This window comes from Vulpes lagopus, chromosome 10, assembly GCF_018345385.1.
Source record: "Vulpes lagopus strain Blue_001 chromosome 10, ASM1834538v1, whole genome shotgun sequence".
Lineage (NCBI taxonomy): Eukaryota > Metazoa > Chordata > Mammalia > Carnivora > Canidae > Vulpes > Vulpes lagopus.
Window position 1 is genome coordinate 1,259,441 of NC_054833.1, and position 17,555 is coordinate 1,276,995.

The window sequence follows — 17,555 nt, forward strand, 5'->3', positions numbered from 1 at the left end:
CCCTCAGTTACCGTGACATTGCACAGCATTGAGACGTTTCCTCATCTGTTAAATGGAAATAAATTATGGGATTCCTGCTTAACTCATATGGTCTTGACACAATGTGTTCAATAAAACTATCTGTTAATGTGACTACTTTTTATGAATCCTAACATCCCTGGACTAGAGAGTGGTCAAGGGGAGTACCAGCCCAGCGTGTTCCTAGAGTCTGCGGTCTGAGGCATCCATCTAATAAGGTCAGATGCACTGCCCTGCCCTGCATAGCTTGCGCCAGTTTTGAGCACAGGGAAAGGCTTCGCCTCTCCAGATCCGCAGGTGGAGGATTCACGTTGGGGAACAATCTGGATTGTGGGAACTTGGGTTGGTTCCTGGTAAAACCGTAACCGGCAGGACTCGAACCTGCGCGAGGAAACTCCAATGGATTTCAAGTCCATCGCCTTAACCACTCGGCCACGAGTACCTGCTCGCTGCTCCCCCAAAGAACTGGGGAGAACCCCTGGTGGATGCATGGAGTGTCGAGAGTGGTAGGTCCGGCAGCAGTTGCTTAAATCAGGCCTCTCCGTGGAGAATGAGGAGCGCGTCCGGAGCGAAGCGAGAAGCAGCCGGCGATGCTGCGGTGCTGCGGTGCCATTCAAGGCTCCTGGACCGAAGGCTCGACTGTCAGCCACCCTGGGCGCCGGCAGGCCGCCGACACCACGGTCACGTAGAAGGGGAACCGCGCTGGAAATTAGCGCTGAACCGCTCCCAGAGCGCAGACGCCCGCAGGACTAGGAACGGAAAGGAGGGGACGCGAGGTGGGGGTCGTCGAGTTGACCTACCGAGCTAGAGTTTCAATCAGTACTTCTTCAGTGGCATCAACTTACCGGTCCTTGCAAAAGAATAAAGCCACACTGGGGTGGAGAGGGAAGCGGGGACCGGTCCAGAGTGGACGGACCGAAGCTGGCGAGCAGGTCTGCGGGCCTCTGGAAGAGGTAGCTCGGCGCGTCCCTGCGGGGATGCGGGGTGGACACCAGGGGTCCCGGGAAAAGGATGCCCAGATTCCGCGCGCTGCCATCCCAGGCCCGGCGCTCCGCCTCGCCCAGCACAGAGCAGCGCAGACAGGCAAGCAAAACACGCAAATGCTTGAGGAGATGAGCCCTGGGTGTTACACTCTCTCTATGTGGTCAAATTGAATTTAAATTTAAAAAGAAAAAAAAAACACTCAAATGTTGGAATCAATCTAGCCAAATTAATAGGGTCGATTCTTGGGTCAGAGACCCAAGGTTTACCGGAGTTGGAGGATGAGGGGGATGCTCGAACCAGAACCCGAGTTATGGAAATATCGGAACCTCTAAAACCGCGGACTCCTCTCTGAATTCTAGCAATGGAAGTGCATTGCCAGGGCATAAACAAGTAGGTTTAGACAGAATCTCAGATACAAAAGGAATGTAACCTCCATGATCCTGGCTGAATATGCTCCTCTGAGAGTTAAAGCTCCCTCATATCTGTTTCCTTTTAGGAAGAAGAATAATGTTCCCTTCTCTGTGTTCTAGTCCGTTTTATTTGGTCTTACTACCATGGCACTTATGTATACCTCCATTTAGGCTCACAAAGGGTTTATAATATTTAACACGGTACATTTATTTTGAACTGTATTGTCCTTGAGAAGTGTTATCAAAATATAGTCCCGGATCAGCAGCGTGTGCACCACCTGGGGTCTCTTGAGAAGTGCATATTCTCAGGTCCAGTTCAGACCTACAGAATCAGAACCGGGAGAGTGGGGGCAGGGCGGTCCAGCAATTTGTTTTGTTTTTTTTTTGTTTTTTTTTTTTTCAGCAATTTGTTTTAACAGGAAGTCCTCCAGGAGGTTCTGATGCCCAGTGACTTTTGAGAAGCACTCTCCCAGGGAAATATTTTTAACAAAGAAAACCATGTACCACACAAAAATCTTTCCATTTCCTATTGTGGTAGTTTATTATTATTATTTTTTAAGATTTTGTTTATTTATTCATGAGAGAGAGAGAGGCAGAGACACAGGCAGAGAGAGAAGCAGGCTCCATGCAAGGAGCCAGATGTGGGATTCGATTCCGGGTATGCAGGATCAGGCCCTGGACTGTAGGCGGCGCTAAACCGCTGAGCCACCCGGGCTGCCCTATTGTGGTAGTTTAAATAATACAATCAAAATTCTGAATGTTTCAGTATTTTTGCTACGTCTGTGTAATAGATCATTAAAAAGCCACTAAAACGAGATTTGGGAAGATTCTGTAATTGTTCTAGGAAGATGTTTATGATACAATATTCACTGACAAAATATTATACATGAAACATGACTTCCACTAGGCACACTTTTTGCCTGTGGAATACTGAGAGGAAGGGAGGAATACTTCAAAATGTTTCTAGTGCTGGTTCTGGGTTGTGGGGTTTAATGACTTAATTTAATCATCAAATTTAATGACTCAAATTTGTTTGCTTACTACAGTAATCAAGTCTTATAAGTGAATAGCAGAACAGTACATTTTATTATTTGTTGATACTATTTTTTGATGTTACCCAAGACTTGACATTTGCTTCAAATGGTTCTTAGGTTAATGTCTGTCTTGTTCAGTGCACACCACAGTGAAAGCATTTACTTTGAACTTGTTTCTCAAATAATCAATGTCAGTTAGCAAATTGGCAACATTAGTGAGGACTTTTACACCCCTTCTTGCTTTCTGATATTTAACTGGATTTTCAAAAATTAATTTGGAAAAAACACTAAGAGCACAGTTTTATAAGTTTTTTACATTTGTAATATAAATTTTCATATTTTTGGTGTGAGGAACTGTTTTACTTGAGGTCTGTTCCATAGTTATGGATGCAGAAAAAGGGAGTTTTGAAATATGTGGGACAATCTTTTAAATTAAATGGTTGCGAGTTTTCTAAAAGACAAGATCTTCCACTATGTGGAGAACTCAAAACTTTTTTCTTTTTTTAATGTAAAGCTTTTATTTAAATTCAACTTAGTTAACATATAGTGTCTTACTAGTTTCAGAGGTAGAGTTCAGTGATTCATCTGTTGCATATCACACCCAGTGCTCATCACATCAGGTGCCCTCCTCAATGCCCATCACCCCATTACCCCACCCAGCCCCATCCAACCCAAAACTTATTTTAAAAATCGATGGTCATTTCGAGGTTTTCAAATCATCGCTAGCCTCTGGATTCTGCAGCGAATGCCCGAGCCTGGGCCGGAGTGTCGGGTGTCACACGGGTCCCCAGCAGAAGCTGCCCCAGCAGGAAGCTGGGCTCCCCCAGGTCTGCTCCGCCTCCCTCTGTCAGGCCCTCGGAGTAAGGGGTCCTTCCTTCACAGGCCACGGAGGAAGTGTGGCTTTGCCAACTCGCCATCACAGCTGCTCTCGGTCTGAACGAGGTCAAACAGCAAGAAACACGAAGGGCAAGTACACTTACTTTGTGGTGGGAAATGTGGCCCTTGAGGAGACCGGCGGCGCGGCGGCTATTTATGCTAATGAGGCCCCGGGCTCCCACGTAGTCGTGGCCGAGTGGTTAAGGCGATGGACTAGAAATCCATTGGGGTCTCCCCGCGCAGGTTCGAATCCTGCCGACTACGGCTCTCCCCGCTTCGGGGAGACAGCCTCTTGTCTCCCCGCCAGGGCCCGGCGCTGCTCTGGCCTCTCAGGAGGGACCCTGGCCCCTTCTTTATAGGTAGGGCCAGGGAAAGACTCGGCGTGCTTCCCCCACACAGCCAGACACCAGCGTTGTTTCTCTACTAGTTTTTTCCACAAGTAACTCGACCGCACTCCTCCAAGTGTTTTCTTTTCCGCGAAGAAGAGCCCAGGCTTTGTGATGCTTTCGTGTTTGCTGCAACCAGAGCACCCTTTCCCCAAGGAAATGTTGGCAGCAGTGTTTGCATTGTTGCTCTTCCCAAGCAATGGAAGATGGGTTAATTTATTGACATTCCCTCCAGGGAGTATGGAATGAAAATCACTTAAGCCCCAAAGCAGTAAAGGATGTAAAACCATAGATGGATATCTAAGTGGTACTCTTTCTTACTCCTTATTTACTGGGTCCCCAGAAATTGTCCAATGGGCAGCCATCCTCTAGGGAATAGACACTCTCTGGTGAGTCAGAAACTAAAAGGAGAAAACAGGCATTTGTACCCTAGACCTTCAGATTGAGCGTCTGCCCCTCTGTGGACAGTGGTCCAGGATGTACAAAAATACATGGCTCTTCCCCCAGTCTTGGTAATTCCTAATCCCATCCCAGGTCTTGGGGAGCAGAGCCTTCCTTGCTGAACAGATCGTTTGTCTCAGCGTCATGGACGACAGATAAGTCAAATTGCGGGGACAGAGGAGACGCAAGTCGGGCTGGGTTAAGTAGGGCGGGTCTGATTCGGGGGCGTTGTTCCTGGAATGAGCGATCCCAGGAAGGGGGTTGGTTCAGCAGCGGAGCCGGGAGAGAAGCACCGGCCGAAAGGGGGCAGACGTCTGCGGAGGGAACAGGTTGTCCTGTGAGGACTGAGAGTTGCCCCGCATGGGGGACATAAGGATCAGGAGTCCACGCGATGCCTTTTGGGCCTATGGTTGCAGGTCGGGAAGTCCTGGCCCCAGCCACCAGTTCCCTTTTGGCCCCTTATCCGAAAGCAGAGAAACAGATGGAAGCTCCTTCTGTGGGAGGTCCCAGGGGGCGAGGCTCACCTCCGTGAATCCGCACTGTGTCCTGCCTCCCCTCCGTCCGCCCGCTCCGCGGGTCCGGTCCTGTCGCCTGTTAGTCGCCGTCTCCCCCTCCGACCCTCCTACCTCCCCACCCCCCGCAGCGCTCCTCTGGCCTCGCCCCACCGACACCTGCGCCTCCGATTCCCTTCCCGCTTCTCCAGCTGGGTCCCCGGTGCTTCCTTTGCGCAGGAGGTCGCGACCTCATACTGTCCGAGGACTGGAAGCACTTGGCCGGGGAGCAGGTGCAGCGCGTCGCCGGGTCACGGAAGGTTTCTCAGATTCATCCTTACGCTGGAGCCCAAGTCAAGCCGGCAGCCAGAGAGCTGGCAGTGGAGATGCAAAATAGATAATGTGCGGGAGCGTTTTCCATTATTCTGTGCGCTTTGAACAGGGAGCAGCGAGGTTGACTGAGACAATCGTGCCGCAAGTGGATGAGTAGCCTTGAATGGCTCTGAGGTCCGAGACCACGGGCACCAATAATGAAGCCCTAGCAGAGGATGGTTTCGATCCATCGACCTCTGGGTTATGGGCCCAGCACGCTCCCGCTGCGCCACTCTGCTTCCACACGAGGAAGAGGCTCTACTTTTAAGGTTTGGTTGTCAGCCTCTTCCCTCACCTTTCACCTTGCTTCATGAGGCTGTTTCCCCGTCCTCTCTCTATTCTTCCTTCCACCTCTCACCTCTCACCCACCTCCAGCTTTGGTCACAGTGCCTCCAGCTCGCAGTCTTCACAGATCTCCGATCCTTTCCCTACGAGGTTGCTAAGCATCCCCTTTGGGTTAGGGACGACTATGGCTGGGATGTCAACTCTCCAGACTAAGGGTCGGGCAAAGCCTTTTGAACCCACTCACGAGTCGCCTTTCTCAACCAAAGCCCTTCCCTTGCGATTCCTTCTTGGTCCTCCAGCCAATCCCCGTTTCCTGCTTAAACACGCACCCCCATTTATCCGTGGGGGCCTCTGTTTTACCTTCAGTGACCCTTCCCGGACTGTCCGCGAGGCTTCAGACGCTTTGAGGCTCTGGATTGTTCGCGATGCCAAAATGAACCCCCTATTTCCACCTCCCCTCTGCAGGCTGCAGAGTCACCGCTGTTTCCCTGCACCCAGGCCTGGAGGCGCTCACTCCCGCTCCCCGCTTCCAGAGCTCTGCTTGTCTGGCGGGTTCGTGATTTCCTACCTCGTCCTATTCCTAGGACCCCGAGACACTTAGGAACTGAGGTAGGAGGCCCTCGCCACTCAGCAGGTTGCCAAGGCTCCAGGCGCTTGCAGAAACTGGAAATGAAGTTCCCGGAGCAGAGACAGGCTCTTCTCCGAGGTCATTTTACCCAAACTTGGGGCACGTTTCCCGTGACACAGGCGCCGCTCAGGAGCCGCTCATTGCACCTTCAAACTTCTGGGGGTGCTGACTGGCTTCTTCCTTCCTCCCTATTCGATTCCCCTCTGAATTCCGCAGGACACTCACATTCCCCGGTGGATTCTCGTGTTTCTATCCTCCTCCCTGCTGCCTGCCACAGAAGCTGCCGACCTCCTGTTCAGAATGCTGCAGGGGAGTGAGGGGTGGGAGCGCTTCCACGTTCTCCTGCAGGCAGGTGGCCTCCGTCCAGGAGAGGACTTGTGGCCTCTGCATCTGTCACTTTGACTCTCCATGCTGCCCTAGGAAACAGCAAGTTTCAAGCCAAGACCTTCAAAAACGGCTTTGTGGGAATTCAACCAGGGACTTTGCCATTGCCAGTCAATGCTATACAGCTCAGTCAAACTCCTGCATGGGTTCTTAGCTTGATTGACAGCCCAGTTTGGGGGGGGGGGGCTTTCTGTTGAGAGTTCTAATTTAGGAGTGTGGTTTTCTCCTGCCTGTGATTCTATAGCTGGAACGCACTAGAAGACCTGCAACCTACACATTTATATCTCAAAAGTCCACCCTTTCTCCCTCAGGACTGGCAATATGAGTTAAAGTCCTCCAATTCTCCCTGATCTTAAGCTCTCTTAACTTTGCTCTCTGCTTCCTGCAGCGTTCTTCATCTTTAGATTTGTCCCCCTGTCCTGCTATCACTTTTGGCAATGAGGTGAGTGCATCTTCTACTCAATGATCTCCTGTCTTGGTCTTCATCTTTTCAGGTACAAAAACTTGGAGTCATAACTCGATCCAGGGAAAATCAGGCTTTAGGGGAAGCCTATATCTTATATAGGCTTATTTTATATATAACACAGGAGATGGAAATTCCTGTAATTAAATAAGAAGTAGATTAGATTTAAAAAAAAAAAACAAAACAGTAGACTTAGATCCAGCAAGATAACTTATTGGAACGAAGCAATTTCTTGAACTTTGTCTCTCTCCCAATGAGGTAAAATAACACATAACACATTAAAATGTATATTTGAAGCCAAAATTTCTTACTCTTTGACATAATTGATGACCATCATGGTGTTATGAAAAATTAGCATATTGTACTGTGTCCTAGAATTGGCAAGACTCCTTAATTTGATTTAATTTCCAGCTTCCTACTTTGTCAGCCTCTGATGGCCATCAGTGAGCTATACACTCCAGACTAGGACAAACTCTGATGGAAGTGGGGAGACAGATTGAATAAAAAAATAAATACTCCACAAGTGAGAAATGATGGCAGAAACAGACATTTGCCGTGAGATTATATGTAATAAAAAGATTTCAAAACTCGAAATGACCAATAGTTCTCGATTTTTAAAATAAACCGTGGAACATAATGGAATATGCTGCAGCTGATAATATGAATGAGGCATGTTACTATGTACTGATGTGAATTACATATACATGTAAATATATGTACACTTGAATGAACTGCAGACTCACATGCAGTTGTAAGAAATGATAGAGAACACTCGACCCTAGTTTCCCCCAATGGTAACATCTCTGCATGTTAGAATATCACAAGCAGGATATTGACATTGATATAGTCCTCCAGTCTTATTCTGATTTCTGCCTCTGTACTCAATTTTTAGTGTGGTGGTGGGCATTTAGTTCTGTGTGGTTTTATTCCATGTGCAGATTCATGTGTCCACCTCTCACAGCAAGCATCCCTCCTGTTGCCTTTTAATAACCATACCCACCATCTCCTAGCACTCCCTCCTTAACACCAGGACATCAGAAACTGATTCTTCATTTGTCTAATTTAGTCATTTTCAGAATGTTGTAGAAGTGGAATCACACAAAATATAACATTTGGAGACTGACTTCTTTTCCATGTAATTCCTCCAGAAAGTCATCCAAGTTGCCACATGTACCTATAGTCCATTCCTTTGTATTGCTGAGTATACTGTTCCACAGTATAGATATATCATAGGTTGCTTAGTCATTCACCTGGTGATAGAGATTGTTTCCAGTTTGGGCTGTTTGGGGGTAAAGATGCTAGGAAAAATTACATATAGATTTTTGTGGGGACATGAGTTTCTGTTTATTATTGGATTGTCTGATAATCTCCTGTTCAGTTTTGTAAATAACTGCTAAACCATCTTCCTAACTCACTGTACCATTTTACCTTCCCCCCAGCAGCAGTTGAGTTTCCTCACATCCTCACCAGAACTGGATGTTGTCATTACTTTTGTTTTAGCCATTCTGATAGGTGAAGGGTGATATTTTGTTCTGATTTTAATTTCTATTTCCCTAATGGCTAATATTGTTGAACATTTTCTCACATGTTTATTTGCCATCTGTGTATCATCATGGGTGAAATGTCAAAGTGTCTCTTCATGTCTTTTCTCCATTTTCGAACTGAAGTGTTAGCTTTCTTTTTTAATCTGTTCAGTTTTGAGAATTCTGTGTACATGTTCTAGATACTAACTTTTGTCACATATGCGGTTTACACCCCCCCCCCCCCCAATTTGTAGCTTGTTTTTTTCCAACTGCTTCATGGTGTCTTTTGCAAAGTAAAAGTTCTTAATTTTGAAGGGATCCAATTTATCTCTTTTCCTTTTAAGGATTGAGCTTTTGGTATCAAGTCAAAGGAATCTGCCTGACCCTAGATACTGAAGATCAACTGTTATTTTCTGAAAGTTTTATAATTTTACATTTCATTCTATGATTCATTTTAGTTTGTGTATACAGAATGAGGTTTAGGTCAATGTGGGTGTTTGTTTTTATTTTTGTTTTGTTGGGCTTTGTTTTTGGTTTTTTGTTTTGTTTCATTTTTTGCCTATGGATGTCCAATTGCTCCAGCACTGTTGGTTGAAAAGACAATTATTCCTCCATTGAATTTTTTTTCTGCACTATTGTCAAAAATCAGTTGGGCTTATTTCTGTGGGTCAGTTTATATTTTTAAGGGAAAGAAATAACCAAGATGAATACTGTTTATGAGTGTGTACCATTCATTTAAAAGGGTGGTTCAGTGGTTAAGTGTCTGCTCAGGTCCTATCCCAGGGTCCTCAGATGGAGGGGAGTCAAACCTCTGGCTCCCTGCTCAGCAGAGAGTCTCTTCTCTCTCTCCCTCTGCTCCTTCCCCCAGTCATACTCTGTCTCTCTCTTTCAAATAAATAAATTAAATATTAAAAAATACAGAGTGGCCTGAATATTATATACACATATAACTCTGGAAAGCTATACAAAAACTCTTTCCACTATGGAGGGAAACTGAAGTTAGAGCATATAGATAGAAAAAGACATTTTTTTCACTGCATGTATCCCAATATCATTTGAGCTTCATATCATGATTATTATTTTTAAAATAATTTAAATATTAATATTCTTAATAGGCAATGAAAATACACTTTATGTCAGTTGATTACAGCTTTCTTTTAGACTTTGTTTTCCAGTTACATGGAAACAAATGATTTTGCTGTGTTCAGATAGCATTTATTTCTGACATTTCTTTACTTACCTCATAAAAAGGCTGGAGTTGTGCTAGGCAAGCACGGAATTCCAGATCGGCTTCACACAGATAGATGACAATATGAGTCTGTTGCGAGACATTGAGGATACAGTTGGTATTCCAGAAAGGAAATTGCTAAAAAAACTAACAATCTGGTGGAGAAGCAAGCACTCCCACTAACTTTTATTCTTTTTGAAAGAATTGCCTTCAAGCAGGATTTTGATTGCAGGAAACACCCAGATATCTCTGAAATTTGGACTCTTCTTGGGAGAAAATAAAACATCAGAACTCCACTCAAACCTCCTAGGTATTACAGTAATTATTTCTTTTTTTCTGGCCCGATTGATAGACTCCATGAGTGGCCAGTTGATCCCAAGACCAAAACAGGGATGTTCAATAAATGAGGATGCACCGCTTACCATTTAGGTAGGACTCCTATTTCTCTTTGGACTGGCAGCTATGTAGAATTTCAAAGTCACCTTCAGGGTGTCAAAACATACATAGTTGGCAGGATTTGAACCTGCATGGGAAGACCTTAATGGATTTCTAGTCCATCACCTTAACCACTCAGCCACAACTATACAACAAAACCTCCTGTTGTTAAAGTTAATAGCCATTCTGAATTTCAGCTCTCTATAGGATCAAGTTGCATACCAGAAAGTACATTTGTAGTCAATCTCTCCGATTCTTTAACATCATTTGGATGATTATCCTATTGTTGCACTGTATTGGCAAGTAACATTTTATCCTCAGACCTGCAAGCACTTGTATTCTGGTGGGTTGCTGGAATGAGATCAGCTTCCTGCTCTGGCAGCCTCTCACGAAGAATCCTGAGATACATCCCACAACTGGAACAAGCTTTACATTCACTCCAGAATTATATGTAATAGGTACAATTTTAAAAAACGAGAGTGAAAAGGTCATGTACAGGCATATATTTTAACTCTGGAAGGTTCTACCAGACCTGGCTTCAGGTTGCTGGTGTGGGTAGAAATTGAATAGCTGAGCTTATGGATTGCAGAGAGGTCTTAGCTTTCACCATATATACTTCAAAATAACCTGAGTTTTTTTTCTTTTTTGAACTGCCACAGTTTTCCAAACATGAATGCACCATTTTCATTCCCACCTGCAGTAGGTGCTGGTTTTGATTGCTCCTATCCTCCCCAACATTGTCATTAAAGCTATCCTAATGGGCGTGAAGTGGTATCTTATTGAGGTTTTGATTTGCATTTCCCAAATGACCGAGGATAGCAAGCATTTTCTCCTGTGCTTACTGGCAATTTGTGTATCTTTCTTAGAGAACAGTCTATTTGTGTCCTTTGCTCATTTCCAATGGGTCTTCTCTCCCTTGAGTTGTAAAAGTTCTTTATAAACTCTAGATGCAAGCCCCTTATCAGATATGTGATTTGAAAATATTTTCTCCTATTCTTTTGGTCATTTTTTATTTTCTTGACAGTGTCTTTTGAGGCACAAAAGTTCAAAAAAAAAAAAAGAAGATCTTGATGAAGTGTAATTTATCTACTCTTTTTTGTTGCTTGTGCCTATTTTGTCATATCTAAGAATCCACTGTCAAATCTGAGGTCATGATTTCCCCAGTATTTCCTTCTAAAAGTTTTATAATATTAGACCTTATATTATGTCTTTGACTCACTTTGAGTTAATTTGTGTAAATTGTGTGAGGTAAGTGTCCAATTTCATTCTTTTGTAGGTGGTTATCTCGTTTTCCTGCCACCATTTGTTGAAAAGACGATTCTTTCCCCCACTGAATAGTCTTGGCACTTCTAATAAAAATCCAGCTGACCATAGACATATGGCTTTATTTCTGGACTCTCAATTCTATCCATTGATCTCACTGGCTTGATAATCACTGCCTTGTAGTTACTTTTAAAACTTGACAAGTGAGGCCTCCTACTTTTTCTTCTTTTTCAAGATTGTTCTGGATATTCTAGGAATTCTTGAAATTCCATGTGAATCTGAATCAACTCATCAGTTTCTACAAAGAAATCAGCTAGCATCATGAAAGGGAAGATCAATTTGAGTGAGAATTGCCATCATAACAATGTTAAGATGCAATGCATAAACATGAGGTTTCTTTATCTATTTTCATTTATTTCAACAGTCTTTTGTAGTTTTCAGAGTATAAGTTTTGCACTTCTTTTATTAAATTTATTCCCAAGTATTTTGTTCTTTTTGATGATGTTTTAAATGGAAAAATTTACTTTTGTTCCACTCCTATGAAACATGATGAGTTGTCTGAAGCCTCTCAGATATATATATTAAGTGCTGGGAGGTGTCAGGGATAAAATTGTGTAGTATAGCTTATGTAGAAAAAAAAATTTTAAAAATCCAACAACAGAAAAACAAACTGAAATAAACTGCCTTTGAATTCAAAAGGCTGGCTTCAGAGGCCAGAGTGCTAACCATTATACCATAGAACAATTTTGGTTAAAAGCTCCCTTTTATATGATTCATGCTGTCATAAAATTCCATTTCCGAATGAATTTAATCTTATTGACTGGGGTATAGCAACACAGTTAAGACAAAGAACATGCCCCTGCTCTTGCGAGTTGAGTCCACTAGGAGGGATACTCTATACACATACAATTAATATACCCCACATAGGAAGGTCATGAATAAACTGCTTAAGATTGAAAGTACAGGGGTGCCTCCTGGCTGGCTCAGCCAGTAGAACAGGTGAATCTTTTCCTTAGGGTTGTGAGTTTGAGTCCCACATTGTTTGTAGAGATTACTTAAAAATAAAAACTAGAAAAAAAAATTTTTAAACTGAAAGTATATTGGCAGAGATGAAGTGGGAGGCATAAATAAAAATGTAAACCTGTCATTTTTAGATGAATGGGACTTGAAGATGCTGGTTGGAAGAAATTACTGGTCCATGGTTTTATATACATATATACAAGAGACAGCTTGTGGAACTAGATCCTCAAAGTAGAGCCTGTTTGTCCTCAACGTGATAACGTAATATAAGAGGGAAAAAAAAGAGAATCAATTTGTCAATGCCCCTAGCAACATAGATCAAGCAAGTCCTCAAAAATCATTTGCCTTAGGCAAACAGGTGCCTGTTTTGGTCTGTAAGCATCATAAATATACATGGGCATGGCAGTGGGTGTCTTGAATTCCAGTAAAGCTTTCTTCCTTGGTGTGGGGGCAAGTGTGAGTTTGTCATTGGGAGCACTGGGAGGACAGATGTTGGACTCAGGTCAGACATACCTATTATAAGTTAGAATTTGTTTGGAGCCCACATATCTCCTCATAGTCATTTTATGTATTTTCCAAAACAACAAACTAGAGTGAACAAACTCTTCTTCTCATTTAGTGGTCGTGAAGTTATTAAGAAAGAAATGATTAACTAATTTTTGGTTCAAAATCTCATGGTGTGTAAAATAACACTCATCCTCTCACAAAGAGGTGCCCCTGACAAAACCAACAACTGTAGAAACCCTGTCAGGGAATTCACACACACTGTTGGAGACAGAGATGGAAGGCTGAGAACTGTCTGCACTTTAGAAACTCTTGTATGTCACATAACCTCATTGTAACCAATGGGCTTCACCCTACTAAACTGGAATTAAATACAAAGTTGCTAAAGAAATATCATCTTTCAAATATGTCTATGTGAGTCATTACATCAATTTTATTAAGGAGGCCAAAGTGCACCCATGCCTGAAGCTAAGATTCTAGTCAAACCAGTTCTTGGAATTCTCTCATCTTTTTCAGAGGGCTCATGGGTGTGGGTTCCTCAGAGCACACGGCTGTGACACTAAAATAAGGCAGGTAGGTACAGCAGAGTGAAATGGAACCCTGTCCTCTTTTAACCAGAGATTATTGGAACCTCTATTTCATCTCCTTCACAACCCTAAGTCTCCACTGAGAAGAAGCCCTTAATTTGTAATATTCTGGGATGTCTGGGTGGCTCAGTGGTTGAACATCTGCTTTTGGCTCAGGTCGTGATCCTGGGGTCCTGGAATCAAGTTCCACATTGGGCTCCCCACAGGGAGCGAGCCTGCTTCTCCCTCTGCCTATGTCTCTGCCTCTCTCTCTATGTCTCTCATGAGTAAATAAATGAAATCTTTTTAAAAATTTTGTAATATTCTCCATTTCTTATTGGAGAAGGAAGCACAGAAAGGGAAATAGATGCTAGGCAACATTAATTCTCTTAAAACTTAATGAATTTTCTGAATTCTGTGTTTTCAGAGTGTTTATTGCATTTGCCACTCAGAGGTGGCACTTTCTACTTGGGAGTCTTAGAAACCTCATAAACAGCATTTTATTTAGGATGCTCTGTTGCTTCCGAAGGACTACCAGATAATGTAGCCAAGGAAACATAAACATTTCCTAAAGTATATAAGGAGAAATGATGGGTTAATTGATCTACTTCATGCAGACTTTTAGATGGTGCCAGATAAACAAAAGAGATGAAAGTACACTCTAAAGGAACTTACTTGGAAAGGACACAGCACCAGTTAGATTCATAGATGGGGTTAGTTTCTACTACATTTTAGTCTAAATCATTTGAGGTGATTGAATAATTAATCACCTGGGCTTTGAGGATTAAAATATGATCATCCATTTCCTCAAATACTCACACACTCACACACACACATTCTGTAGGCATCACAAATGACAAATATAAAACCAGTTTGATATGAGATATAGGTATATAGGTATATGTTTTCTTACAGGATATTTTGGCAAAGACACCATAAGAGGCATAGAAGCAGGTGAATGAGGGGTGAACTTGAAGGCTTCTTCAAGTAGGAGACATGGGTCAGGATTTAAGAAGTGAAAAAGCTGGGGGTGAGAGGTGCCCACAGGAGGAAGCTAATTATCAACTTTGAGAGCAGAGGAGCCCTACCTTGGCTCTAAGGCAGCTACTCAGCCAATCAGAAACTGTCCCACAGATGAAACAAAGGCAATCCTTTTTTAGCACATTTTTATTTTAAAATTCTGTAAACAGTTCATGTGGTTCTCTTCCCTCTATTCCCTTGATGCTAGAATTAAGAATTATTTGCACAGGAGGACGTTAACCTTCCATTAGCTTTGACATTCTAGAATTCTGTTAATTTCTGAGTCTCAGCAACCAGTATGCTGGATATGAGAGCAGGAAAGGAGAAAGATGAAGAGTTTTTGTGAAAATGGATCAAATTCATCCTCCAGAAACCTGCCTTTGTAGACAAAGCCAAGTCACGTTCATTTTGCTAGCACTGCTCACCAAAGAGGGCTTGTTACAGCTTAGTATCAATGCCCCACTTGACTTTGAAACTCAAAGCTTTTAATTATACTTCTTGCCTCAAAGGCCCACATGAAAGAGGAAGGGATCTGATATTTCACCAATACAGTGAGCACCGTGTTTTTTTTTTTTTTAAACCTTTTGTTTTAATAAATAAGACATATTCATGGCTTAGGTTTTAAATCACATTTACAGATGAGGAACACTTCTAGGCCCAAACAGGTTAGCAGTGAAGCGACTACTGCTGGGAGGAATGCACGGCCCCCATGCCCCCATGCACTTTAAGCCTAAGAGCAAAGACTTCATGTCAGAGATCACCGTACACATCCCCTCTAGGCTCAAGAACTGGAAGACTGGAGGAAGAGCAGAGACTTGGCGAAGCTCCTGTGACCACCATCTGATACCCTCACCTTCACACTACACAAGCCGATGAAAGTTGTGCTACTTTTAGATAAGCTAAGAAGGAATTTTCCTGATTATATGAAGTGAAACTTTCTCTATTGTTAACAATTAGGATAAGGGCATTAGCTACACAGAGTATCCACTGACAAATACAGACTATGAGAACAGGGAAGAGGAAGCCACACAGATATCTCATTTCTTCAAATGTCAGAAACTTCCACACCACAGCAGGAGAGCAGTGGATGAACTCTACCTCTCCCAAAGGTTTAGTCCAAAAACTTCCTGTTGGCATTTGCACCAAATAAGGCTCCCCGTACTTCTGGCATCATCTGCTGGGCTATGAGGTCCAGCCGGCTTTCTAGAGTATTGGAAACCTTTATTTTACGATCCCCATTATAGATCTCCACTCCACCAGCTATTTCCTCAGGCAGGTAGGATTCCTGATCAATTTGGACATCAACATCTTTTTTGGTGGCAATTTTATACATAGGAATTGCTTTTTGCACTGCAGCCTTTACCAGAGGGAAATCCTGTTTCCTGCAACGAACAATCATTCGGGGCTCCAACAATTGGTACAAACCCTGGAGGACCAGTCCATCCAGCAGCACTTGGTACTTGGTTGTATCTTTTACCACTTTGCTGAGTCTCTGTTTTGCTTCATTTAGTAGGTCTGTAATAAGGTCATCTCTTGCTCTGAGGACTTGGAGCCTTGCTTGATTCATCAAATTAGACATCTGAATTTTCTTCTGCTGCTCAATCTGCTTTTCTTTCTTCTCATAGTATTCCATAATCTTCAGTCTTTGGGTTTGCACAAGACGACCTTTCTCAATGTTGAACTCTTCCTCTGCCTTCGCATCTATTTCCTCTGCTTTCTCGTTGGCTTCTTGTTCAATAAAAGCCATCATATGCTTAATCTGCTTCTGCACGTCGGCATCGCTGAGGGCCATGGCGAAAGCTGTACTAGGCCGGAAGGCCGCTGGCTCGAGCTCAGCCTGGAAGGCGACAGCAGAAAGCAGGAAAAGAAAAGCAGTGAGCACCGTGTTAATGAAAAATTATTAGAGACATTCTTGGGCAGTGATGGGCTGTATTTTTCGAAGAATGTCTAGGGAGGTAGTCAGCCTTAGCGTCCCTTTCAGGCATTGATTTAAGACACCAACGCCTGCTTGTTATGCATACAGTGCAATTCTGCACCTGAACGGGGCCTGGCTTGCGCCTAGATGGAGTCAAAGCCTCAATTCATCACTGCTGTCCTGGACCGTGGGACAAACCAGCCCAGAGATACGCCGTCCATCCTGTTCCACGACAAAATTGGCTTTATCTAATTTCTTTAGCTGTGTAGTGGTTTCCTATTAATACACATGTGGATTGGGGTTTGGCGACCATCGCTCTGAGTCAGGGCTTTCACCTGCATTTGATCCAAAAGGTCCTGGAATTTCCTTTTCTGTGTGGCAAGGACGTGCAGAGCTGGAGAAGAGCCCAGGTAAAGGTGGAATTCCTTGGAGAGGCAAACACTGCTGCCAACATTTCCTTGGGGAAAGGGTGCTCTGGTTGCAGCAAACACGAAAGCATCACAAAGCCTGGGCTCTTCTTCGCGGAAAAGAAAACACTTGGAGGAGTGCGGTCGAGTTACTTGTGGAAAAAACTAGTAGAGAAACAACGCTGGTGTCTGGCTGTGTGGGGGAAGCACGCCGAGTCTTTCCCTGGCCCTACCTATAAAGAAGGGGCCAGGGTCCCTCCTGAGAGGCCAGAGCAGCGCCGGGCCCTGGCGGGGAGACAAGAGGCTGTCTCCCCGAAGCGGGGAGAGCCGTAGTCGGCAGGATTCGAACCTGCGCGGGGAGACCCCAATGGATTTCTAGTCCATCGCCTTAACCACTCGGCCACGACTACGTGGGAGCCCGGGGCCTCATTAGCATAAATAGCCGCCGCGCCGCCGGTCTCCTCAAGGGCCACATTTCCCACCACAAAGTAAGTGTACTTGCCCTTCGTGTTTCTTGCTGTTTGACCTCGTTCAGACCGAGAGCAGCTGTGATGGCGAGTTGGCAAAGCCACACTTCCTCCGTGGCCTGTGAAGGAAGGACCCCTTACTCCGAGGGCCTGACAGAGGGAGGCGGAGCAGACCTGGGGGAGCCCAGCTTCCTGCTGGGGCAGCTTCTGCTGGGGACCCGTGTGACACCCGACACTCCGGCCCAGGCTCGGGCATTCGCTGCAGAATCCAGAGGCTAGCGATGATTTGAAAATATCGAAATGACCATCGATTTTCAAAGTAACTTTTGGAACATCCACATAGTGGAAGATCCTGTAGCTGATAAAAGGAAGAAGGCACACTTCTAGTTATCAACAAGTCGTTCCCTGGTGTGTCTGTTGTGGCCTAGTCTTGAG

At 44.2% G+C, this 17,555-nt stretch overlaps 1 protein-coding gene and 5 non-coding genes across 7 annotated transcripts; 1 reads left to right on the forward strand and 5 right to left on the reverse strand.

Annotated features, from left to right (window-relative positions):
* Nucleotides 1–378: 378 nt before the first annotated feature.
* TRNAS-UGA lies at nt 379–460 on the reverse strand. The gene has a single exon. It is a non-coding gene; the product is annotated as a tRNA-Ser (tRNA).
* Nucleotides 461–3,504: 3,044 nt separating this feature from the next.
* On the forward strand, nt 3,505–3,586 carry TRNAS-AGA. The gene has a single exon. It is a non-coding gene; the product is annotated as a tRNA-Ser (tRNA).
* A 1,593-nt stretch (nt 3,587–5,179) lies between these two features.
* On the reverse strand, nt 5,180–5,251 carry TRNAM-CAU. The gene has a single exon. It is a non-coding gene; the product is annotated as a tRNA-Met (tRNA).
* A 4,774-nt stretch (nt 5,252–10,025) lies between these two features.
* On the reverse strand, nt 10,026–10,107 carry TRNAS-AGA. The gene has a single exon. It is a non-coding gene; the product is annotated as a tRNA-Ser (tRNA).
* A 4,941-nt stretch (nt 10,108–15,048) lies between these two features.
* LOC121500085 (V-type proton ATPase subunit E 1-like) lies at nt 15,049–16,199 on the reverse strand. Of its 2 annotated transcripts, XM_041771540.1 has the most exons (2): nt 15,757–16,199; nt 15,049–15,687 (listed from the first exon to the last, which is right to left on the reverse strand). In XM_041771540.1, the coding sequence occupies exons 1-2, from the start codon at nt 16,121–16,123 to the stop codon at nt 15,443–15,445; spliced, it is 612 nt and encodes a 203-aa protein (XP_041627474.1). In that variant the 5' UTR covers nt 16,124–16,199; the 3' UTR covers nt 15,049–15,442. The 2 variants fall into 2 exon arrangements, with proteins under 2 accessions (XP_041627474.1, XP_041627473.1); XM_041771539.1 differs by having other exon boundaries at nt 15,049–16,199.
* Nucleotides 16,200–16,981: 782 nt separating this feature from the next.
* On the reverse strand, nt 16,982–17,063 carry TRNAS-AGA. The gene has a single exon. It is a non-coding gene; the product is annotated as a tRNA-Ser (tRNA).
* Nucleotides 17,064–17,555: the final 492 nt, after the last annotated feature.

Coding starts and splice junctions, on each gene's coding strand:
- LOC121500085 (XM_041771539.1), bottom strand. CDS start 16,123: ATGGCCCTCAGCGATGCCGACGTGCAGAAGCAGATTAAGCATATGATG.